The sequence below is a fragment of the Hesperophylax consimilis genome, chromosome 16 (genome assembly GCF_061612785.1).
Source record: "Hesperophylax consimilis isolate HC1 chromosome 16, BYU_Hcon_1.0, whole genome shotgun sequence".
In the NCBI taxonomy this organism is placed as follows: domain Eukaryota; kingdom Metazoa; phylum Arthropoda; class Insecta; order Trichoptera; family Limnephilidae; genus Hesperophylax; species Hesperophylax consimilis.
Window position 1 is genome coordinate 5,787,182 of NC_142851.1, and position 25,748 is coordinate 5,812,929.

The window sequence follows — 25,748 nt, forward strand, 5'->3', positions numbered from 1 at the left end:
TTGTGGTTGTGGATGTCTTAATTGTAAAGTGGCTTGACGTTAGTATGAGTTGATTGATGGGTAATTTGTAGGATGGTGCTGGTGATTTGATGCTTAGGAAGGATTGTGATTGGAAGGATACCAGAAACTAGATATATGTCCCTAACATGAGTGTCCCGTGGAAGTCCAAGAACATTTCTAAGAGCTCGGTTTTGAACCACCTGTAAGGTCAGCAATCAATTTCTTTGAGGCAAAGCCCCAGATACAGCAGAGATAGGAAATGTGTGATTGTTTTTAAATATTTTTGCCCACAACGATTCTCTATAAAATTTCTACGTAAAATTGATTCCCCCCATGACTATTCGAATCCCGTTAGAGAATTTCTGTGAAAGGTAATTCCCCACAGTAATTTTTCAAATCCATGGGAGAGGGGGGTTGTTAAAAAATTTCTGAAGGAAGTAATTCCCCACTATATTTTTTCGAATCCATGGGGGGGGTTGTTAGAGAACTTCTGTGAAAGGTGATTCCCCACAAAAATTTCCGATATGTGATTCCCCACAGTAATTTTTCTCTGGTGCATTTGCTTTGCGGGTTATCCGTATTTGGGATGGAGGAACACTCTTCTCAGCGACTTGCGGCTTTATTTAAAAAATATTTATATTATATAACTTTCTGTAAACGTTATTTAAAAATAGATAAAGAAATAAGCACGGGGACTCTCGGGTGGAATAAACAAGTAAATATTTAAATAAATACATAACATAGATATTTTAATTTTATTATGTAGTTATAAAAATAAGAAGTTTACAATGGGTTGTATGCAAAACCCGCTCTGGAAAATTTGGAAATCTGGAGATATTCGCGAAAAACTGTTTGGAACACCTTGATAACAAAAAATTACATTTTATGCTAAATATCTGAACAATGAAACATTAATCTTTTGATATATGTATAGCGAAAAATATTAACCTCTCGGGCTAATTTGTTCGGTTTTGGGAACAAACATCTATTATCCATATTCGCCTTTAGGAACAGCTCATATCGACCGTCCCGAAGAACAATGTCTGATGTGCAAATTTGTAGTTTTGCAATATTTCAGCATTTTTACTGCTTTTGAGATCAAGAAATATAGTGTTGTTAGATATCTTGCATTAACCCCTATTTATTTAATTGGAGAAATATACACATGATCAAAAACAGTAAAAATAGAGAAACTAAACTTTAAACAGCTGTTCTGCAAAAGTACAAATTTGCACATCTGAAATTGTTCTTTGGGACCGTCGATATGGTCTAATAAAAATGGTTGTGTCCCCCTTACTGTGAAGGTGAGAAATATGATTTAAACAGCTTAGAAAGAGAAACCTCCACGCTTTATATTCAAATCTAGAAGTTAACCACAAAATATTATATATGTAATTTTTTAAGCCAAATGTTACGACCGCAATATGAGAAAACGTTTTTTTTATTCAGTAATTTTAGTTCAGTGTTTAAACAAAAATACAAAAGGGAGGGCATTTTTAAAAATTTTAATATATAAAAAATGATATGTATATTTCTAAAACTAAAATATGTAATCATATTTGATCACCTTTAAAAACTAAAGAAATATAACGGTCAATACGTCAGAGGCCCGAGGGGTTAATATTATATTTACTTTCAATGCACATATTTAAAACACTTTTTGGGAATGTATCAAACCTAGCAGAAATTTCCAGAGCGGGTTGTGCAACTCCACGACTCACATATACAGAATGTGTTAAAATTGTGGTCTATTTCTTGAGTTGGTTGTTGAGGTTCCCACTGGTGATCATCTCCATAACCTCGTGGTTGTAAGTAGAATGCAGCATCAGACCCAAAACTCCAGCCCTTTAAACAAAAAACCACATATTTACGTGGGCATAACAAATTTTTAATAGTCCTTCCTAAATTATGACATCCTCCGTGGTCGAGGATTAAGGCCAAATACCAGTGAGCGCAAGTAAATTTTATTTGATTAATCTGTGATAATTCACAAAACTCCTTTAAAATAATATATGGTATATTTGCAGCATGTTCCAGAGTGTAAGATACTCTCAGTATCGACCTGGTGTGACACCACCATTCAGAATTGAAACGTTGCTTGAAATGGCTTTGGCCGCGTTTGGTAACCAGATCTGACTAGCCATGTTCTTCCCCACCTTCTTCTTCCACATCTCCTTTCCCTTCCGGCTACCTTCAGCCTCACAAACCCCATTGGGGATGCTATGGTCTCACTGGCTCCAGACGGTTGGGAAAAGGGATTCTTATGCGGTTTCACATAAAAAAAAATCCCTCTCAATTTTCCTTCTGCTTGTCCCATTTCCCAACAGAATTTTGTACATGGTTGATATTTACTTAATTTTTATTTATTTACCTATCTTACTTCTCCTTAATTGTTAAAAGGGATAAGAAAGAAAGAAAGATATTAATTCTAAGAAATAATGAAAATCAGAAAAAATAATTATACATTGCTAAAAAAAAAAAAAAAGAATCAAAAACATTATGCATGAATTTACACAAGATGTCTGTGCTTTTGTGCGCATTTATGTAGGAAGACGTTAACATATAATAAGTTTGGTGGAAACACGAGGGACTGAAAAGAGTAAACACAGCCTAGGGAGACAAATGATGTGATATGCCATGGGTAAAATGCCAATCGCCCGCCGCATACCGGCTGACACTATTTTCGTAATAACTTACTTGTTTTGCAAAGTTATATTTTTGTAATTGTACCGTCTTACTAGATAATGTGTTTGTATATTTGTAATTTTTTTATATATCTATCCTATGTAGTTTCTCCAGGACAGCTACTTATATTCAGAAAAATGTATTTTTTTCTCTCTCTAATGTTATAAAAAAATATAATAGCGTTGAGTTTTATTATATTTTCCAGCTAAATAAGCGACAATAAAAATAAGTCAAATGAGGATTTCCTGTAAATAAATACAGTACTAAAAGTACATCCTTTGAATAATTATGGAAAGGAACCAGAGTCGTAGCAGAGAAAACCCCGATGGGCGGAAGGAATGGCAGTTACCTGGATGCCATGGCGAAGCGTATGTTCCTCTCCTGCTCCATGAGCTCGTCCACCTTCAGCCACTGACGCACCCGTTCCATGTCCACCTCGGCGCGCCGCAGCTTCTCCCAGGCATAGTGCTTCAGGCACGACTTCCGCGGGGCACGGCAGAACTCACCTGGAATGTCAAAATCATTCACCTTTGGTCTGCCATCCTAACAAACTAGGCTTCCATGATAAAACAGAACATTGAACATAAGAGGTGAAAAAAAAAAAAACAAACATAACCTAAATCAGACTTTTTATTTGTTTTATTATAATATACTAAATCAGACGTTTATCCTAGTGAAGAAATCATTGGTTTCAAAACATATCCATTATTTTGATTAAATAGTGGTATATAAAAAGTAATTTACTTTCATTAAATTTAAATGATGCCACAATGTGAATTTGTGATTATTGAAGAAGTGAAAAAATAATCCGTTTCTACAGTCGATATGGCAAGAAATCAGCATCGATGCGTATTGGCCCCGTCGCTGTATCAACCTTTAATACAGAAAATTTGGTTGTCGATAATTTAACGCTCCCCTGTCATACAAAATTTTACAACTCGCCTAGTATTGCTGCAAGTATTATTAAAAGTATCATGATGCTGACCTCTACCCAAATTTATCGTAAATAAAATCGTATTTTGTAAGAATTGTAATCATAAATAAGTGCACTACATATTTCACGGGAGTTCGCAATCTACCCAACAGAATTTGTTTATAATAAACATCTTTGTTACCCATCAGTAATACGGGAAATTTGGTTCAATTTTGTACATAATAATCTTTTCTTTCTATCGGACATGATTAATTAATAGTCATTAAGCACCAGACCGAGAACCACGAGACAAATTATAATTCCTAAACTCAATACAACAATGGCACAACACCATTACGCGTAATCAGTCATTAAATGTTTTAATAAACTCCGAGCTGAAAAAAATTATGACAGTTTTAAGAATTTGTATAATAAATCAGTTTTCAAAATATATATACATATATGTACACACAGGAATTTTCTTATTAATTTATTTTCTGTAAAATATATTTTTTATTTTTGCAGTATTTGGCGTATAGACATCTGTTATTCTGTACACATGTTCATAATTTTAAAGTTTATATGTATGGTAGTATTCCTAAAATGATGTAATGTTAACCCTTAAATGCATGATTTATTTATTTTTCTGGAAAAAAATATATTTTGTAGATATTTACATGCATACGCATGGAGATATAAAGAATTTTATTTTTTTGTAATTTTTTAATGATATTTGATTAAAAAAAAATTGTTGCAGGTTTACAATACCATGTATTTAATAAAAATTAATATGAACAATTTACGTATGAAAAAAAAATAAAAAAACCTAAAAAAATTTCTCTAAACTAATAAGTGTACCGGAAAAATACGAGTTATTACATATAAGTATTGTATTATTGTATCTACTTACCTAAGAAAATCAAAATAATAACAGCAAAACAAAACTGTAATTCTAACCTCCAACCAATTTTCGAGAATCTTCACTTTGTTAAAGAAAAAGTGACATTTGACATTCGCGAAAGAAAAAAAGGTGATGCCACTCGATAAAATATATTACCGTGAACTTGATAATTCTAAAACGGCATGCATTAAGTATACACCAAAGAGTTCAAGGTGGTTTGAACGGTATGTTGCAGTTTTGCAACAGTATGCATTTAAGGGTTAAAAACCTAAGAAGACACTCCCTCCCTAAATACGAGTTGTTCTCAGTTAGGGAGGTATTAATTAACAGCTTGGAACATATGTTATATACTTACCAACATTTGAAATAACATACTGTTGTACTCTGCCATTGGACGGTTGGTATTACTTAAATCAGTTTGTTATTACTTAAATCCTTAATATTAACCCTCTTATCTGCTGTACACTTACTGATGTTCTTACTTCTATCAATAAAAATAAAAATATGTTTATTATGCTTAAGTGCTCTATTTTGATGGTAAATTGCATATATAGGTACCTATTAAAAATCTGTTCTGGTTGGCAGTATTAAACTACCTGATATGGAACGAAAAGAACATCCGCTAACTATAAAAGAACTTAATGGTAGAAATAGATTTAACCTCTAAGGCTAATTTGTTTAGTTTTGCAAACAAACAACTATTAGCCTGAAGAGTCAATGTGTTTGCTTTTGGGAACAGCTCATATGTTCTCATAGAAATCGTTGTGTCTCTCTTACGGTCACGGTGAGAAATATGAACTAAACGGTGTTAGAAAGAGAAAACACCACATTTTATACTCAAATTCAGAAGTTAAATGCAGAAGAATAAAAATGTATACCTCTTTGAAACCAAAGGTTCCGACAGCAAATTGAGAAAAAATTATGAAGTTTTGCAAAATTTTTATAAATTATTTTTATATATTAAACAACAAAATAAGTGAGGTGGCAATTATGTTTTTAATATATTTTTATTTATTGTTAGTTTAATTTGTAGAACTCCATTTTATTTTTTTATTTTTATAATAAAAAAAATTAAAAAATAAAAAAAAAATGTTTTTAATACATTAAATTTGTCTAGTAAAATATGTATGTGTTTTTTCATTATCAATAATATTAGTTCAGTGTTTAGACAAAAAAAAAACCTTAGGTGAACCATTTTTAAAACTTTTTTATGTTTAATTTTAATTTTTATTGTTTCAAAAATTCTATGTTTATTTCTAAAAATAAATTTTGAATGTGTATTTCATCACCTTTCAAAAACAGTTTGTAATTTTTGGATACATTCAGAAATATTCAGAAGTGGAAATACACACAAATTATCAGACTTTCTGACAGCGTCTTAAAGAAATATAACGGTCAATATGCCAGAGGGGTTAAATTCTTCTCCTTTCAACATTAAGGATGGGTTGTTTCGGAGAATTTTAACAATTCTTCAAATTTCTAAGTAAATTTTCAAGTTCTGTGAAAGATTTTTTGCTAATTCTGTTATTATTTCAGTTCTGTCAAGCAACTAGCCTATAATTATATAATAACAGAACTTGAATAGGACTTTCACAGAACCCGAAAATGAACGTTGAAATTTGATGAATTGATCAAATTCTGCGAAACAACCCATCCTTAGACTATTGTGTATTTAGAATGTATGTTGTTTACATTTAATGTGCTTACCTGTTGGAATGAAGATATTCTTTACCAGGGGGCAACCACACACATCAGTGTCACTCACTTTAGGCTCCTTGCAATGCTCCGGGCATAATACCTAAAAAAAAAAGAAGTTGCGTGAAGAAAATACTGAAAATTATTCATTAGAGTGGCAATAAATAACGGATCGTAGAGAATTAAAATTAATCATGAGATCATTGTTAAGATCCTGTAGGTCCCACAGATACCACAAGCAGTGGTGACTGCTGCTCACAAAAATGGATGGTGCGCTAAAAATCTTAGACATAATATATTAGAACAATTCCTCATGTTTAATTCTTCCTGTCGCATCCAAAAAACTAATCGTATTGACCTGTCGAAAGTGTCTCTACTCTGCATTGTTATACTGGTGTTGGTAAAATGTTGTCCTTGGTCGATGCTGAGCGGAAAATTGAAAGAAAAGAGTAGATGTTAAATTAGAGCCACAAACACGTCCCAGTTAAAATGATACTGACAAACCGTTCCTTTTGAAGTGTTGGCAAGAATTTGGAACACCATCCTCCCTGGGCGATAATTTTGCAAGGCAATGTACTTACCCACGGTTTTGACTTGATGACAATATATGCAAACATTCTTGTAAAATTTTTGAGCAATGTGTGAAACGAACCACTGCTCTGACTACGGTACAAAACGCTCTGCTTTTGTTCAGCACGCAGCAAGCATTGTATAGACACCTATGAATTATGTTATAACCAAATCGAGTATTGTGGGTGCATTTGTGATGAGGCATGTGTTCCATATTGTTCGGCGCTCTAGATATAATTTTTAGGCTCCTTAGGACTAGCCGCCACTGACCACAGATGTGGTAAGTTTTTGCTAAGACTGGCTGAATTTAGCAGATATTGGTTGGGATTACCCAAGTCATACTAAACATCTAAATTTGAATTTATGCATATTGCAAGCTAATTTTACTGTATAATACATTAAATTTATACATTTTTTCGACCCCACAATTGGCAAAGCATGAAAAAAAAAAATTATGCTGCCTCTACACACATTAGTTTTTTCCCGTAAATCGCTTACGTAAGTGACTTACGGCAAAATTACCAATGTGTACGACACTGTAAGTCTCTTACTGTAATTTATAGCGAGTTACAGAAGTCGTAAGAGGCGTAAGTTTTTGACAGGTCTAATCACCTCTTACAGCCTTCTCACAGCTTATAAAATTAGTTTAGTTAAATGAACTAAAATCTGATTATGATAAGTCGATAAGTAGGTTATTATCTCAGGAAAACAATATAAAAAATAACAATTGATAAAACAGCATGAAGCAGGATAGGAAGATCGGAGGACTGAAGGCGAATGGCTAGAGATTGAAGGCGTTAAATTTGACACATTGATACAGCGTCTGATATTATTAAGATTGTTGATTATTCAAAGTTGGGTAAATGCAGAAAACTCCATTATGGACGAGTGAACGCGGACTGGCAGAAGTTCAAAGAAGTGATGTTTGCAGTCCACAGTGGAGTAGATGAGAGACATCTGTTTAAAAATGGTAAAATCATTTGCTGTGTAAAACTATTAGCTCAGTAAATACCGCATTTACGAAATTGCGGGAATTTTTTAAATAATTTCAAATTTTTTTTTAAATATATCTCTTCAAATTGGCGAAAATTTGGCCAAACTTATTTCTCTTAAGGTTAAACGCAACGCTCGTTGTATTCTACGTGTTCACAGATGGCGTTAATTAATCAATTTTGTTTAAATACGCTTTTGCAAGGTATTGCTTTACAATATTAAGACAAATCATTTGTTTGCGCCCGTATATACGCAATATGAATATGAATCAATAGTTTTGTTCGTTTAAAGACTTAATTCTTTCGAGAAAGGCACACAATACAATACAATATTTTACCGATGATTCAATCCAATATTGTATTTGTATGCCTTTCTCGATAGAATTGAGTTTTTATATGGACAAAACTATTTATTCATATTCATATTGCGTATATGAGGGCGCAAACAAATAATTTGTCTTAATACTGTAAAGCAATACCTTGCAAAAGCGTATTTAAACAAAATTAATTAATTAACCGCCATCTGTGAACACGTAGAATACAACGAGCGTTGCGTTTAACCTTAACACAATGTTTGCGGGGGGTTTTTTAATCAATCTACGCCGTAAAGCAGGCATTTTTTATCATGTTCGCGCGCAAAATTACGTTTCATGTAAAATAGCTATAACTTCTGAACTATTGATCAAATTTAAATAAAATTTTCAGTATTTTACCTTATTCGAAATCTTTCATTATGATCTGGTCACAAATTTTTATATTTTTGGATAAACAATTATGATATTTAAGATTAAATTAAAAAAATTTGAAAAAACTGCACTTTTGTCGTATTGTCGATTTAGTCATTTTATGCACATTCAACATAGTACATATATTTTGTAAAATACACACCACTAAACATTAATATTGTTTGAAAGTATGAAATCGTTGGAAACAATTCCCTTTATGTAAAGGTACATCATAGAATTTACACATGTACCGGGTTTCGCTACGTGTTTTGTGTACCGCGCACACACGACATCGCCTTATTCTTATTCTTATTTTTACCAGGGCCTTCAATCTTTTCCAATATATGTTTTCTCATATCCATCGATAGTCTTCCTGGAGGATCAGATTTTGAAGATGTTTTTCGGATACCAGATGTTGATGGTGTTGGTTCCGGGTCTTGACTATTATCTGACGAAATCTATGATCAGCCACACAGTGCTCTGCGATTTCCTTAAAAATTGTTTATATTTTATTTTTCTTTCTTTTACGGAGTTGTAGATAACAAATGAGTTGAATAATGCACTATTCATTATGTACATCGCCTAGCCTTTTTGTCCATTTAGTTGTTTTTCGTAAAATAGAATAATACGAAAGACATTGGTCTGCTCGGTCAACACCTTTCATATATTTATTGTAATCGATTATCATTACCGTAGTCCATTTTTATAGGGTATTTTTTATGAAAAAATATCCCTTTATTATGTAACAAATAACTAATAAATATGTAACAAATAACTTTTCGAGCACAGCACACAAATACTTTGTACGAAATTTTTAAAGCGGAATGTATGCAGAAAAGAAAATAGAGAACGTCTTGAACGAAACAATATCGCTCTAACACTGAAGAAATATAAAGATTTAAAAAAAAAACGAAACATTTATCTTACAGTTATTTTATTTCAAGCGCATGTTTCACGACCACAGTCGTTCGGCCACCCGACCCTAATTCCACGAATTACCAGGTACCTAGTACAAGTCTCACGAGAGCTGACGCATAATTTTTACTTCACAGAGTAGCCAACATCATAATATCATCGTAATATATTGTTACTCTAAGTGTACAATGCATTTTGGCGTCTCCCGCGCTTTACCAATAGTGTACAAATACGAAAAACGTTTTTAAGCGTCTCCCGCTCTCTACCAATAGTACGCAAAAGACGCATTTAAGCGTCTCCCGCAAACAATGTGTTAAGCTCCAGTGGTTATGAAGAATATATGATACGGAAGTGAATGGTAGAAGCGTGCAGAATGGACTGCCGAGGAAGTAATGGCACGATCAAGTGAATCAAAAACTTAAGTCGGATCATGTCAAGAGTCAGAATAACAGAAGAGTATTAATGAGACAATACCAAATGAATGTAAAGAGTGCAAGGAGTGTGTGCAGAGACAGAGTTGTATGAGTCTGTCCTCTGCCTACTACCTAAACGGCTTAATGGTTAATTAAGTACATAGTTAGTTTGGTGATTATTGATACTGACCATGAGTCTTTTGCAGTAGGTCCTGTTGAGCGGATTGTAGAAGTCGCAGAACATGTTCTGTCCCTCAATGCGGGTCTTGAAGACGCTGCCGAAGGAGGACTGAGCCTCGTACTTGTTGAAGCACTTCTCCATGTGCTTCACGGCCGTGCGTGAGTGAATCTCATGACCGCAGGTGATACAGTACATGGACATCTCCGTCTCGTCGTCTGGTTCCTAAAGCATACAAATTATGTAATATGAAATAAAACAAGATTTTCACTTTATATACAATATTATTTTTACTTTACTTATATTATATCACATGCTACTAGATCAATGTATACAATCGAAATACGAGGATGTTAATATGGTTAATTTATCTAGTTATAAATACTATGTTTTTGTATGGTATGTTTGAAGTAAAAAAAACTATCAAACGGTGAGCTATGGGGAGTATGTATATTTATTAAGTATTTGACTGTGTTGTTTTCGGTACTAGGTCATTTATGAAATTGGAAAATTATCCATTGACCTATGGAGCTCTCAACTGTTCATTTGTGTACAGAAAAAACAAGACTTTCTGTCATCGACATATAATAACAATAGATTAGCCCTCTTATACATAATTCCAATCTCAAAATAACACCACCAATTTCATAATACAACTCCTCATAAAATCCTCACTTTGGAACATAACACAAAAAACAAAATTTTTGCTCAATTCCATGTTGTAATTTTTTTAATTTATCCGCCAATAGCGGGCCTGAAAGGCGTTGCGTCACAAGATATAGAGATGAACTTAACAACCCAAATTGTTGTTCAAGCTCCTAAAAACGTACGCGAAACCAGGGAAAATCGTTCATTTTATGGCAAAAGTGTATTGTAATTTGTTGTTTGCTAGAAAGAAATGTAACATTTTTATCAATTGTTACTTTAATCGATACGACACCTCGAAACCATGAGGTATGTATATTTTAGAATATTTATATAGTAGATTAAATTGTTAACAAGAAATTACGCAACAGCCCCTACCGGAAATATAACTATCTAAAATTTATCTTTGATAACTGATATTCACAACACTCATGGGATGAACTTGCTGGAAGTCGAATTTGATCCGAGCAGACTAACAAAAGCAATGCTTCTTCCGATATTTCGACTGCGAGATAATGCACTCTCTTTTAAGTAAATATTTTCTTGAACCAATATTTTGGTTTCGGTGTTAATTTTAAGGTTCACAAGCCCTGTCTAGATTATATTTGGTTGATGCTTGCTAAGCATTAAAATATAACATCAAAAGTTAAAATTTTATTAAAAAACATCATTGAAAATTAATTGCTATTACAATCTACTCAAAATTAAACAACTAATATGAATATGGACTGACCTCTATTTGCATGCTGGCAGGGCTGAGCACCTTGGCCTGCTCCACCATCTCGTCCAGGGCAGCGCGCCTCCGCTCCAACTCTTGCAGCGCGGCCCTGACGCCGGCCAGCTTCTCCCGAACCCTCGCCAGGGAGCGCCGATCTGTCGCCTCGGCCGCGCATGACTGAAGCGACCACTCTTGGATGCGCTGGGGCAACACCTGGAATAAACCAAAATGATGAATGTTTAAGTCAGACTTATAAAAAATCTATATTGTATCATAGAATTTGGTCCAAACTCCATCACCCTTGAGTCATCTTGATTGGAGGGTTCTAACTATGGAGGAAAGAAGGGAGAGGAGATGGAACTAGAGCAACTGGGTACAACATATCAAACAAAATCAACTAGGCTCAATTGGGAGTGGCTTATTGGGTCTGTATGATTTCATTGCTAGGCGTGAGCAGCAGAGGCGGCTCCAGGGGTCCAGAAGTGGAAGGTCAATTGAAAAAAATGAATATTAAATGTTAATACATATTGCTAATGCGTAATTTATATTATAAAAATGCCAATGTATGTAATTAATTTGTCGGTACCCACATATTCTGAAGCCGGCAGTACAATATTGTTTATTTTAAGATTATTTATTTACAAATATAATAAAGGTTTTTTCGTCAGGTAAGTTTTTAGATTTTCACGGCCAAAAGCATTTTTGTTGTATGTTTTTGGGGTGTTATGCCGTGTTGCGCTAACTCCCTCTTTAGCTGACGTTTCGGACATCGTTGCAGTGTCCATCATCAGGGCAGATCCGAAGATGTGTAATTGTTGGTTGTCGAGTTTGTGCTTATTTACTTGGAAGCGGGCCCCAGGCTAACGTAAATACTGTGCTTTCACTTAAATTGCAGTTCCCTTGTACTGTAATACCTACACGCTCGTAGTGGATTGAAGCTGGCGGCACGGTATCGCTTCCAAGTAAATAAGCACAAACTCGACAACCAACAATTACACATCTTCGGATCTGCCCTGATGATGGACACTGCAACGATGTCCGAGACGTCGGCTAAAGAAGGAGTTAGCGCAACACGGCATAACACCCCAAAAACATACAACAAAAAGGTTTTTTCGTATTTTTATTAACTCCAAACTCAGTCCATTGTTTATCAGTAGACTTAAAAAGTAAAGAATGAAAGCAAAAGTACCTATACATTCATTTTATTTCACCCGCAAATGCACTGATAAAAATGATAACTTTTGTTTTTAAACTCTTTATTTTTTCTCTCGTAACATAAACTATTTGTCACATTATTTGAATACGTTTGTCATGATTCAATGAATAGTTTGCGATTTCTTTCAATATGATATCCACAGAATTTGATATTTTAAATTATTCCATGCACCAACAATGGATGAACTTAAAATATGAATGAATTCATAAACAGCAGATTCACTGACATTAACATTTTAGAATAAATATGTGTGCCGGATATATAAAAAGCGCGATAATTGTAAAATTACAGTACTTTATATTTATATTACTACATTGAGGTATATTTTGATTTTCGTATAAATTATTATCCGAGTAATTATGTAGTTATCTTATTTTAATGTTGAAATTGTTTTTTTTGGGGTTTTTTATTATCTATCTACATAAATAAAAATGTAAGTTTTTGTTCAAAATCTTGAATCTCCAAAAGTTCTTCACCGATTGCTTTGAAATTTTGACACAACGTTGCATTTGAATACGCGTGTGTTTTTATATACCTGAGACAGGTAACACGATGCTTTTTTGAAAAACAGCATAATCTGTTGAAGAAACATGCTTTTTTTGAAAAAAACAAAGCAACACACTCTAGTGTTTTTCTATCTGCACAGACAGACTGAGCCACAGCAAAGTGTGGCAGGGTACAGCTAGTTATATGTTAGTTATTTGCACTAACGCAATTTGCAATGCGAAAAATCCCTTTATACATAATTTCTTTATGAGAAAAGGAATGTATTTTTTAACGGATCTCTCAGCGGTAAATAAGTAAAAAGAAAGTAAAATAAAGCAGTCAAAATACTCGAAACGTGATCTCTAGTGTCATGAAATTTGCTATTTTTTGCCAGAAATGTCTACGCTACTTTTTTCTCAAAGCTCAAAAGATGTTTGACAAATATTTTCCATCCTGAGTTACGGACATTTAATTATACTTTTAATGGTTCCGTAAGAAAAAATAGTGTAGAAATGTGACCTAACCTGAGTTTAGGTCAGGCTAATAAAAATTTTAAAGTAAGATTTTCAAGATTTGCTTTGAACTAGACTTTAAAAAGCTTTATCAAATTAATATCTTATATTCGGATAAAACAATATAAATTTTTTGTTTTTTTTTTTAAATCTTCTGTTAATTTTTTTTACAAAAAAACATCTCCCGACTCAGAATTAATAATACTCTTAATGTAGTGGAAAAACATTTAAAATACATATGTTTAACTAAAAACTTTATAACTATGTATATTAAAATTTCCTAGTGCTTCATATGGGTAAAACCTTTCATTTTCTTCGTGCTTTTATATTACGTCAATTTTTATCGCTTCTATGATAAAATTAAAAGAAAAGTAAAAGTTCAATGCACTTGAATAATGTTATGCGTTACTTATGAAGATATTATTCTCATTAGATGTGCCGAAATTAATATGTTGAATTATAAAAAATTTTTTGGCCGTAGAATGTGCCAACAGCAGAAAATGATCAATCCAAACATGAAATTCTAACCTGATATATTCGTGCAGTGGCCAGCCTCATCCCGCAAGCATGCGAGCAGTATTTGGAGCCCTGGCGAGCGGCGCGTGTGCACTGGGGGCCGTAGCAGTGGCGCGGGGGCCCACCCATCAGGTGGGGTAGGAGCACCTCGGCCGTGGTGACCCCCGCCACCGCCCCCACCGGGACTGCCATCACCGGGACGCCCCCCCCTCCACCAGAGCCCGAGTCGGCTGAGCGGTGTTTGCTGCGACCGCTAGAGGATAAAATTATGTACACGGTGTCCGGACACTCATAGTACAAGCGGGAAATTGATGAATCTGCATCACCTTTGGAGCTTTCGTTTTTGAGTAAATTCAATTTTTAGGTCTAAATTGAAAAAAAAGGGGGTTAATATCAGCTATTCAACATCTTTCAAAATGCGTCGAAGCATAGACCAGGCTCCAAAGTTTGTTTAACCGTTTAGTTGCTGAAAAAAATGGGAAAAGTTTAAATGCTTCTTTTCGGGTTCTCTATGTGAGTGTTTTAGATTCACCAGTTTCCCGCTTGTACTGTGAGTTTCCAGACACCGAGTATTTATATGCAAAACATGAGAAAACAGAAGTTATAAGAAACAGTGAAGGATCAACAAAAAAAACACTCCTAACGTAACCTTTTATCATATTTTTTTTTGTCACTGTTCTGTTTTATCCGATTACCACAAAACACAACCTGCCACATCAAGTACTACATGCAATAATTAGATCGCAAGAATAAATAACTAGCTAAACACCATAATATTTTTCAAATGTTTATCAAAGTGGATTGCATGTAAAATGAAAGAAGAAATGATCACTCACCTGGAGGACTTGGTAGTTTTGGTTCGAACAACGGGAATATTGTCGGTGCAAATTCTGTGCTTACACTTTAGCTTTAGTCTTGTATTGGATCCATATTTTGCCATATCCTGACACGCATCACACCTAAAAAATAAATACACAAAATCACAATTTGATCCCCAGTAGTTAAAGCTAACCATGTCCCAAATGGATTATCCTATCAGGTCAATCAAAATCAATAGATAAAAAAGGTTTTAAAGCCTTGTATTACCAAATCAAATGTTTCATTTTTTGCAGACACATTGTGGCTCTTATCAATGGAGTACAAGAATACTAAATTTAGAAAATTCTTCTTTCTTTGCGACACGCACAGCTTTACAAACTCAATGGATTATCATTCTGAAGCTGGTAGTTCTTTCGGGTTGTAAAGTGCTTTATATTTGTGAAGGCTTATGCTTCTCGCCATAAAAAATCAATCTATTATAAAACATAAAAACAAAAACAAAAAATTGAACCTTCCTTCCTAGGGAAGGGAGTCAACCACTTTACTGTCCTTGACTGACATTTATTTAGTATATTAGGTGCTGTAATTTCATCCATTTTAAGAGAAACGCGTATGTGTCTGCGTGCGTGTACGTGATTGACATCAAAAGTTGATGCATTGTCATCGACAACGAGTCTGTCTCCTGAGTTTAAACTCGATTGGAAGTGGGTTATTATCCACTCCTAAGATTTGCATTCATTCAATACTGAAAGCAAAAGTTAAATTCTAATAGATATAATTATTAAAAAGAATGATTATATAAAAACAGGCACTCACTTCCCACAGTCATGTGTACGCAAGCAGCCTGGACAGGCACCGCAGCCCCCGGAGGAGTGCTGGTGCCCGCCAGGACCCCGGGACCTGTTTTCTGAATGTTCCTTGCGCTTCTTCTTTCTTTCATCTCGACCTGGATAGAAAAAAAACTTTTTTTTTACTAAAAACTAAAAAAATGTGAAATAAAAAAGACAGAAAGAGGATTAGTCACATCTGAGAAATGAACCCAGGACTTCTGCCTTGCCGAGGCATTGTTCTGAATATTGAGCTAATTCGACCATACTTACTTCGACTAAGAATCACAAGATTATCTTCAATTCCCAGATGCGACTATCTCACCTATCCAAATCATCCGCCCATTTGTGGGTGACTTCCCAACCAAGAACATACACATGAAGAATACCTGAATCTCGGTCATCATTTTCCCTCTTCTGCGGCTTGAATCTGGTGGTCAAGGTGGGGTCCTCTTGACGACAGCGGTCGCAATAGTACTGGCGGATGTAGCGGGCCTCCTTCTCCGAGATGTTGATGCAGTCTCCGTGGTACCATTCCTCGCAAGCGTCGCATCCTCTGAACAAACAAATCATTTTATATTGTTGCAGATAAGGTAAACATACAGATACGTAGGACACGGTCAATAGGCACATTTTGTTTTAAAAAGTCTTTGTATCAGTTAGATAACAGTGAGAAACAACTATTTCAGTAACCGGAAATGGAAAATAATGCATTTTAATAGCTATTTCATTTAAAATATGTATAATTTGACGTCTTTTCTTCACTTCATCTCTATTATACTAAAAAAAGTTACTATATGAGTCTGTCTGTGTGGGTGTTTAGATCTTCTAAACTACGCAACGAATTGTGATGGGTTTTCACTTATCATTTAGAAAATTTCTTCCGGAAGGTTTATATATATATTTAATACATGTATATTATATTTATAGAAAGTAGATAAAACTCGATCAACAGCGGGTACATATCAGCTAGTAATAATATTATAATAAGTGTTTACACATCTGTTGATCGAAATAAAAAAAGTCTAGCTATATTTTTAGACTTAAGAAAAGCGTTTGATACTGTAAATCACAATCTACTCATAAACAAAATTAATCAAATAGGTTTCAAAAAAGATGAACTAAAAATTCCAACTCACTATCTCAAATACAGATTACAAAAAACAAAAATAGGGAACTTTTATAGCACAGAAACAGTGATAAAAAATGGAGTACCACAGGGGACTGTGCTTGGCCCAATTCTGTTTCTAATATATATCAATGATTTATGTAATGTTGTAATCCCTGGTAAAATTGTATCTTACGCTGATACAGCAATAATAATAATAGTAAATGGAAAATCCTGGCCTGAAACTTTTTTAAATGCAACAAAATGTATTTCATATGTCTTATCATGGCTAACTTGTAATAGACTTTTCTTAAACTATAGTAAAACATTTTACCTAACTTTTTATAAAAACAGTAAAAACAAACCTCCCAATAACCTTAAAATTAGACTACATAATTGTATCAGACGTAATGTGTGACACACAAGACTGTAAGCAGGGCGGTGATCCCAATCCGTGGAGGCGTAAGATGTCTTCCTTCAGTGGCGTGGAGGGGTAGAACGGGGCCGTCTCTGTAGCCGTTGTAGCTGGTCCGATGCTAGTACTCGTCCTTGCTGTAGAGTCCGGGTCTTTCGTAGGGGCAGAGAGGTCCGGGGTGAGGCGAGGGTCAGAAGAAGAAGAGAAGGCGAGTAGAGTCAGAAGTCGGAGCGAGGTAGAAGGCAGAGCAGAGAGAAGTGTAGAGCTGGTGGTGGTTGCTGGATATCTAACTTTTCAAGGGACTGTTGCCCGTTTTATAGGACCCCGGCGGCCTTCGCTGGCCGAGCGACGCTCACACGGGCCTGCTTTCTTTTTGATTCCTGGAATCGAGGCCCGTGTTTTGTGACGCGCCCGCGGCCTGCCGCCGGGTTGGCTACCGCCTCTCGGCCGGTAATTTTGGGCTCGTGGTCGAACGCGACCACGGCCTCTCTTTGTTCAGACACGATCTTCAGAATCGCGCTTGGGGAACGTTCTGACGGCGAAGCACCTCGCACGCCACGACGGCGCACGGCCCCTTGCTTCGGGCCGGGGCCGAACGTTCCCTCTCGTATAAGCACGACTCTAATAATCGTGCCCGAATTAAATGATCTCATGATTGTACCAGCTCTAACAATACTTCTCTGCCCGTATACCTCTATCCAAGCTCCGACGTTTCATTTATTGATAACATTTTACATTTTCATACATAGTTACATTTACATTTTTACATAATTTCGGGTTTATAGTTTAATTTTACATACATTTTACTCCAGTTTATTTAATTTAAGGACAGGCAAATAAAAGATTTTAATATGGGGCGACCGCGCCCGATCACGGAGCAGTACGTCCGTTACACTCCCCCCGTGGAGCTTGGCTACACCTGTTTAGCAAGAGGCGTGCTGCGACTGCGACGCGGCGTGGTCCCCGGCGTCCGTTCCCTCTGGCGAGTGTGTCACGGTGGCGAGTTCGGTGGGGCGGCGTCGGGACAGGTTCCCGGCGGCAGGCTCCCCGGTGGCATGGTCCCCGGTGGCATGGTCGGTCCCCGGTGGCAGGGTCCCCGGTGGCAGGGTCCCCGGTGGCAGGGTCCCCGGTGGCATGGTCCCGGGCGTCGGCAGCGAGGCCGGTGGGGCGGCGTTCGGACAAGCCATCCTCAGCGTCGTCCCGGCGTCGGCGTCGGCGTCGCGCCGGGTGCCCCCATGCGTGATCCAACCGAGGGCTGTCCGGGACGTCATCTGGCCGCTCTCTTCCTTCCGCACCTCCCGCGACACGATAAGCGGCGCGTTATCTTGGCCGATCAGCAGCCGTGGCTTCACTTGCCGGCGGCCGGCCACTGTTTGTCGCGGGAGATCTAGGTCTGTCACGGTGTGGGCCGTCACCGTGAACGCGTCTCCGTCGCCGCGCACCGACAGTCTCACCCGCCGGGATGTTGCATCGGATGAGCACATTCCATTAGCGCCCCGAATTTGCAGGCCGCGTACCGGACCCGCGGCTCCAACGATGTCTGCAACATCTGCCTCGACTAGGGTTATTGCAGAGCCCTCGTCAAGCAGCGCGTGCACGGTCGCGTGGCCCCCGGGGCCGCACAATGTCACGGGGATCACTTTCATTAGCACGTTTCCCTCACTTTCCCACGTGTTCGTGACTGTGTGCGTCTCGGGGTCACGAGTGTATGCGTCATCGTGCAGCAAGCGATGATGCGGGGCCCGGCACGTGCCCACTCCGCAGTTGGTCCGGTACTCGCACCTTTTTGTCTGGTGCACACCGTCCAGACACTTAAAACACAACCGTGCACTTTTTACAAGCTCCCAACGCGCACTGATTGTCTCTTCGGTGAATCGGGGACACTTGTAGAGTTTGTGTGAATCGTCTTTGCACAGTGTGCACCAAACTTCACTGCGGGGTTCCGGGCGCTCGTCGGTCACGTACACATTTTCACGATACGGGCGGGCGGCCCGCTGATGTTCGGCCGAGCTGCTCGGCCGCGCTGCTCGGCCATTGTCGGTGAGGCCCGACCGCGGCACCGCGTTGGTCAGCCGCTTCAGGAACGCGGCAAGCTGCACCACAGTGGCCGCGTGCGTCTGGTCGGCCACCTTACCCAACCACAAGAGGCGTAGGGCTAACGGCATCTTGGAGGCGATTTCGCTGAGGAGGGCCGGGTTGGAGAGGTAATCACCCCGCAGATTCCCCAGCGAAGCCACGATGTTCTGCACCGTGCCCGAGAACTCCACCAGAGCCTCGGTCGATGCGTCCTCTTGCAGTCGGGTTAGCCGCTTTATCCGGTCGAACATGACCGCGGCGACCGAGTGCGCGCCCCCAAATCGGTGCTCCAGGACATCCATGATTTCCGGCACCTGCGCCGGGTCCAGGAGGAGAGGGCTGACGGCTTCGCGCGCCTTTCCCTTCAGGGCACGCTGCAGCCGCATCAGATTTTCGGCCGCCGTCATCCCGCAGGTGGCCGTCGACTGGAGGAATTGCGCCTTCCAGGCTTGCCACTCTATGGCGTCACCAGCGTAGGGCGGCAAGTCCTTTGCGCTGGACTGCCGGGCGATGAGGGATGCCATCCGCTCATCTTCGGGATGGTAGCGAGGTGTGCCACCGGCCTGGGACTGCCGGAGGGCGTCGGCGAACATGGCCGTCACCTGGGCGAGAGGGACACTCCCTTGATGCACCCAGTCTCGTGTCTGCCTCGCTGCCTCACCCGCTCGGTCGCAGGCCCCGTATCCGTCAGCGGGGGGCTGCGAGTTTCCGCTCGGGGCAAATGCTGGAAACTGTGTAGTAGCTTGCGGAACAGTGGGCTCTCCCCCCACTGTGTAGGCAAGGCTGTGACTGGGGCCGCTAGAGGGCGCCGCAGTCTGTGGCAGGCCCACCCGTGGGCCAGTGGTTTGCGCCTCCGCTGCGTACCCAGGGCGCGGCGCAGTGGTGTGTGTCTCCGCTGAGTAGCCAGGGCGCGGCGCAGTGGTGTGTGTCTCCGCTGAGTAGCCAGGGCGCGGCGCAGTGGTGTGTGTCTCCGCTGAGTAGCCAGGGCGCGGCGCAGTGGTGTGCGTCTCCGCTGAGTAGCCAGGACGCGGCGCAGCGGTGTGTGTCTCCGCTGAGTAGCCAGGGCGCGGCGCAGCGGTGTGTGTCTCCGCTGAGTAGCCAGGGCGCGGCGCAGCGGTGTGTGTCTCCGCTGAGTAGCCAAGGCGCGGCGCAGCGGTGTGTGTCTCCGCTGCATACCCGAAGCCATGGGTGAAGCCGCTAGATGGCGCCGCCGTCGGTTGGTATTCCGCCCGTGGTGTTGTAGCTTGCGGAACAGTAGGCTCTCCCCCCACTGTGTAGGCAAGGCTGTGACTGGGGCCACTCGGGGCCGCCGCAGTCTGTGGAAGGCCCACCCGTGGGCCAGTGGTGTGCGCCTCGGGTGCGTAGCCCCAGCTTTGCTCGGGGCCGCTAGATGGCTGGCTTCCGGGATAGGCTCCGCCGGGTTGCCAGGCTGCAGGTGAAGCGGTCCGCGTGAGGTCCTTCAGCGTGGCGACAAGTTCTGCCATCTGTCGGGCGTGGTCGTCCTGCAGCTTCTGGGTGCGCCGCCTCTCAGCTCTTAGCTCGAGCTGCACCTGCCGGAGCGTGTCCTCGCTAGAAGCCTCGCTTCTTGACGAGGCGTCGGCCGCGGCAGGGGGCGTTTGTGGTGGTGATGCGCCGGAGGGACCAGGCAGTGGGTCCGCTCGGGGATCAGAGGGGGCCAGGGGGGCTGTTGGCCGGAGTCCGGGGGGCGCGGCTGTGGCCGCCCCGGTTGGTGTGGGATCATCGCTTCCCTGCGATGAATCCCCGTCAGCGCTGTTCTTCCCAGAGCGCAGTGAAGGTGACATCTTTCCACGGAGAGATCCGGCGTCGAAGGACCACTTATGTATCAGACGTAATGTGTGACACACAAGACTGTAAGCAGGGCGGTGATCCCAATCCGTGGAGGCGTAAGATGTCTTCCTTCAGTGGCGTGGAGGGGTAGAACGGGGCCGTCTCTGTAGCCGTTGTAGCTGGTCCGATGCTAGTACTCGTCCTTGCTGTAGAGTCCGGGTCTTTCGTAGGGGCAGAGAGGTCCGGGGTGAGGCGAGGGTCAGAAGAAGAAGAGAAGGCGAGTAGAGTCAGAAGTCGGAGCGAGGTAGAAGGCAGAGCAGAGAGAAGTGTAGAGCTGGTGGTGGTTGCTGGATATCTAACTTTTCAAGGGACTGTTGCCCGTTTTATAGGACCCCGGCGGCCTTCGCTGGCCGAGCGACGCTCACACGGGCCTGCTTTCTTTTTGATTCCTGGAATCGAGGCCCGTGTTTTGTGACGCGCCCGCGGCCTGCCGCCGGGTTGGCTACCGCCTCTCGGCCGGTAATTTTGGGCTCGTGGTCGAACGCGACCACGGCCTCTCTTTGTTCAGACACGATCTTCAGAATCGCGCTTGGGGAACGTTCTGACGGCGAAGCACCTCGCACGCCACGACGGCGCACGGCCCCTTGCTTCGGGCCGGGGCCGAACGTTCCCTCTCGTATAAGCACGACTCTAATAATCGTGCCCGAATTAAATGATCTCATGATTGTACCAGCTCTAACAATACTTCTCTGCCCGTATACCTCTATCCAAGCTCCGACGTTTCATTTATTGATAACATTTTACATTTTCATACATAGTTAAATTTACATTTTTACATAATTTCGGGTTTATAGTTTAATTTTACATACATTTTACTCCAGTTTATTTAATTTAAGGACAGGCAAATAAAAGATTTTAATATGGGGCGACCGCGCCCGATCACGGAGCAGTACGTCCGTTACAATAATGCTAACTGCAATAAAGTAACATGCACCTCTTGCTTTGAAATTGGAAAAATTGAAAAGATCAAATATTTGGGTATATATATTGACACAAATTTAAACTGGCAACCACAAATTAATAACACCGTTTCTAAATTAAGATATCTGACGTACATATTTTATAGACTTAAGGAAGTACTCAATGTTGACAAATTGAAAATGATTTATTTTTCTCTAGTGCAATCCTCAATTATGTACGGTATATTAGGATGGGGTGGCGCACTAGATACATTTATAAAACCACTACAAATAGTACAAAATCATATTATCAAGGTTATATATAATAAAAAGAGGACATTTTCGACTGATCAATTGTACAAGGAATCTCAACTATTCAATCTCCGTAAACTATTTTTACTTCAAAGCCTGAAATATGTAATGAAAAACCAAAATAAATTTCAAAAATATGAACCCAAAATCAACTTTAGAAGAAATCATGTATTTTATACCCCACAAACCAATACCAAACTAATGCAAACTCACAGTTGTAGCTTTATTGGACCTCGCACTTTTAATCTACTACCAAAAAAAATTCAAGAAACAACTAAACTAGCGCAATACCAAAAAGAATTAAAGTTGTGGCTGTACAATGCAAATGTTGAAGCATTATTCATTTAATTTTTACTTTGTTCTATTTTGTTTCTGTATAGTTATTATTATTTTATTTTGTGTTCTTTTAATTCATATATATATAATATCTTACAATCTTTATTTTTACTTTGATTTATTTTTAACATGCACCTCTTGCGCAATCTTTTAGACTAACTTTAATTATAATCCTACCGTTTTTCTTTATTATGCTTACTGTTTTTATTTTATTTTTACTGTTATATATTTTTAGGTACAAAAATCTAATGTATTAACTTATATTACCCACGCACAGGCTGCGCCTTAGTGGGTTCCCTTTCCTATTATTATAAAACTTGTAATGTGAAATATATAAATTGGGAAAAAATAAAGGAAATTAAAAAAAAAAAAGTTGTTTTTTTTCTTAATCAAACCCAAACTTTGGGTTAAATAAGAGAGAAAATTAACCTTAAAACTTACACTTTACAATGGCCGCCAAGCGAACAATCAAATTTAATTTCAACGAAATAACTAAAAATGTTTTTTTTTTCATTTCACATTACCGAAATAGTTGTTTCTCATTTTAAACTGTTTCAAAGTTTTTTTTAAATAATTTGTGCATATTAACCAGTCCATTGTTCTACTTCGTATGTTTGGGGACAGTTGGTAGAGGTCAAAGTGGGATGCTGAGGTTATTCAGTCAGTCGACAGCACCGGGAGTCACTTGTTTCAGCACAGGTGTGCCTCAGGAAACTGATGATGGGGACATTTTTCGATAATTATTTTCCTATCCGCTGCACTTTTAGGCAAAGATTATGGAAATTACACTTTGCTTCAACAATTACTGCAAGAAACAACTATTTACATGCACAAAATAGGTTATTAGTTTGGGTTAATTAAGTAATTTAGAATGAAACAAAACTTTTGCAAACTTTCTCCAAATAGTCCACAATGGCGGCAAAGGGATCATTTTATATGGTAAATTTTGAACACGGAACAAAAATATTTTACTATCTATCCCGACGTAAATCGTTCTTTTTTCTAGTAATTAAGTTGAAACAAAGTTTAATTTCCATAATCTGTGCCTATGAAAAGTGCAGTCGTTAGGTCAATATTTAGCCATTCTTCTATGATGCAATATAATCGTGTCGAGTGTATCTGGGTATTTAACCCGTTCATTTTAATTACGAATAACCTGACAATATTTTGAAATTCTCCTACTACCCTCAAGATAAGCGGAAAATATAGCTTGTAGTATATATGCAGGTTAGCTAGCAAATGATTGAAGCCACAGCGTCTGCATGGGAACTGAGTACAAGGAAATTGAGACAAATATACATAACCAACATGAGTTCAATAAAGAGTGTTATAAACCGGTGGGCAGATGAAGAAACTTACATCATAAACCGTGAACTATCCGATGTCCTACAAATGCAGTAAGCTTGGCCAGCTTGATTTAATAGCGTAGTTATTTTAGATTGCCGTTCAGGCAAATCAAACTGCTTGGCTATGTCCGCTTTCTGAACAAAGAAAAAAAAACAGGTATTAATATTAAATACATTGTTAATTTACAATAAAAAACATTGCTGTGCAAATTACCGATTGTTTCGGTCCTTTTTTATCGCTCATTTTGAGTATTTGATTCAATCTTAGCCTTAAAATGTGTAGCGTTAATAGTAGTTTTTTTCCGATACCGTCAAGACCATTGGATATTATGTTTTAATAACATTAAAACTAAAATAATCTTATTTCCAACGTAAACCAAACTATTTCGGCAATATTTTGACATGACAGTTTTTTTTTCTATGGAATAATAAAAAATTACCTATGCACTCGGTATCGGTAGTTACTCAATTTCAGAGGAGATAGAGGCTGATAGACTCGTAGTATTTTAAACCAAAGCAAGTCTTTGGAAGAAATTGCTCATTAGATTATGTAGTCATAATTGGTGTAATGATTTCACTATGAGAACATTGTTCCTATAGCTTGAGAATCCCAAATGTTGTTAACGAGGTGAAAGTCGACATCCGCCCTATGAATGAATGATAATTAGCTAGCATCCGTTTATTACATTTCATTGACGCACATGACATTAATAGCTTTCTAATTATTATTGCCGATTTCGTACAAATTCCTTACATTGTCGGTTGACATTTACGAATCACAATAAATACAAGTTATTCAATAGTTTCAAAATTACTTTATGGCATCATTTTAATTATATGAAAATAAAATACTTTGTAAAACACTTTGTGAAAATAAACTATTTATTTTGTTTATTTTCATTATACTGACGAAGAAGCCAGAAATATATTATTATCTATTAAAAGTTGTGTTTACAAAGTATTTAATGTTCATACGTCTTGGCGTGGGTAAAGCACCCAATGAGGCTCACATTATATGAATCATAATCAAAATCAAATAAAAAAATTGTAATGTAACAATAAAAAAATTAAATGCCTATTTAATAAGTTTAATGAATGTTTAATTTTGTTGAATTTGTTTGATTAATACCTACTTACCCGCAACGTTAATAATTTTTGTTTACAGTTTTTTGTAATTAATAAACGTTGCCACGATTTATTAATTAAAAAACTGTAAACAAAAATTATTAACGTTGCGGGTAAGTAGGTATTAATCAAACAAATTCAACAAAATTAAACATTCATTAAACTTATTAAATAGGCATTTATTTTTAATTTGTCGCCATTTGTAAAGAATAATAGTGCTGATTACGGTTTGGAAGGGTCAGTGTAAGAATACCAGTAAAACGACAATGTGGAATTATTTCATTTTGGATTATGAATTTAACTTCTTTTCAACTAGATTCCCAATTTTTAAAATTGTCTTTTAAGTCTTATTTGCGACAAAAAAAAAACAATTCATTAGGTTTCGCAATGCTTTGAGAATCAACCCAAAGTAAAGTGCCTAAATACTGCACCACGGATATTTTACAATGATTAGTCAGTGAATAAGCTTGTGAAAGCAAGGGTAATTAGAGTAAAGTTTGTAATATTTCAACGTTCGAAGTGACATCATGATAATTCACAAAATGAAGTTTCACAAT

At 38.5% G+C, this 25,748-nt stretch overlaps 1 protein-coding gene across 1 annotated transcript; it reads right to left on the reverse strand.

Moving 5' to 3' along the window:
* Positions 1-1,157: 1,157 nt before the first annotated feature.
* On the reverse strand, positions 1,158-24,462 carry LOC149416590 (CXXC-type zinc finger protein 1-like). Its single transcript, XM_089641414.1, has 11 exons — positions 24,281-24,462; positions 24,080-24,201; positions 16,116-16,282; positions 15,716-15,845; positions 14,917-15,039; positions 14,093-14,333; positions 11,366-11,563; positions 10,000-10,212; positions 6,207-6,297; positions 3,035-3,191; positions 1,158-1,845 (listed from the first exon to the last, which is right to left on the reverse strand). The coding sequence occupies exons 1-11, from the start codon at positions 24,308-24,310 to the stop codon at positions 1,749-1,751; spliced, it is 1,569 nt and encodes a 522-aa protein (XP_089497540.1). The 5' UTR covers positions 24,311-24,462; the 3' UTR covers positions 1,158-1,748.
* Between the last annotated feature and the right edge of the window lie 1,286 nt (positions 24,463-25,748).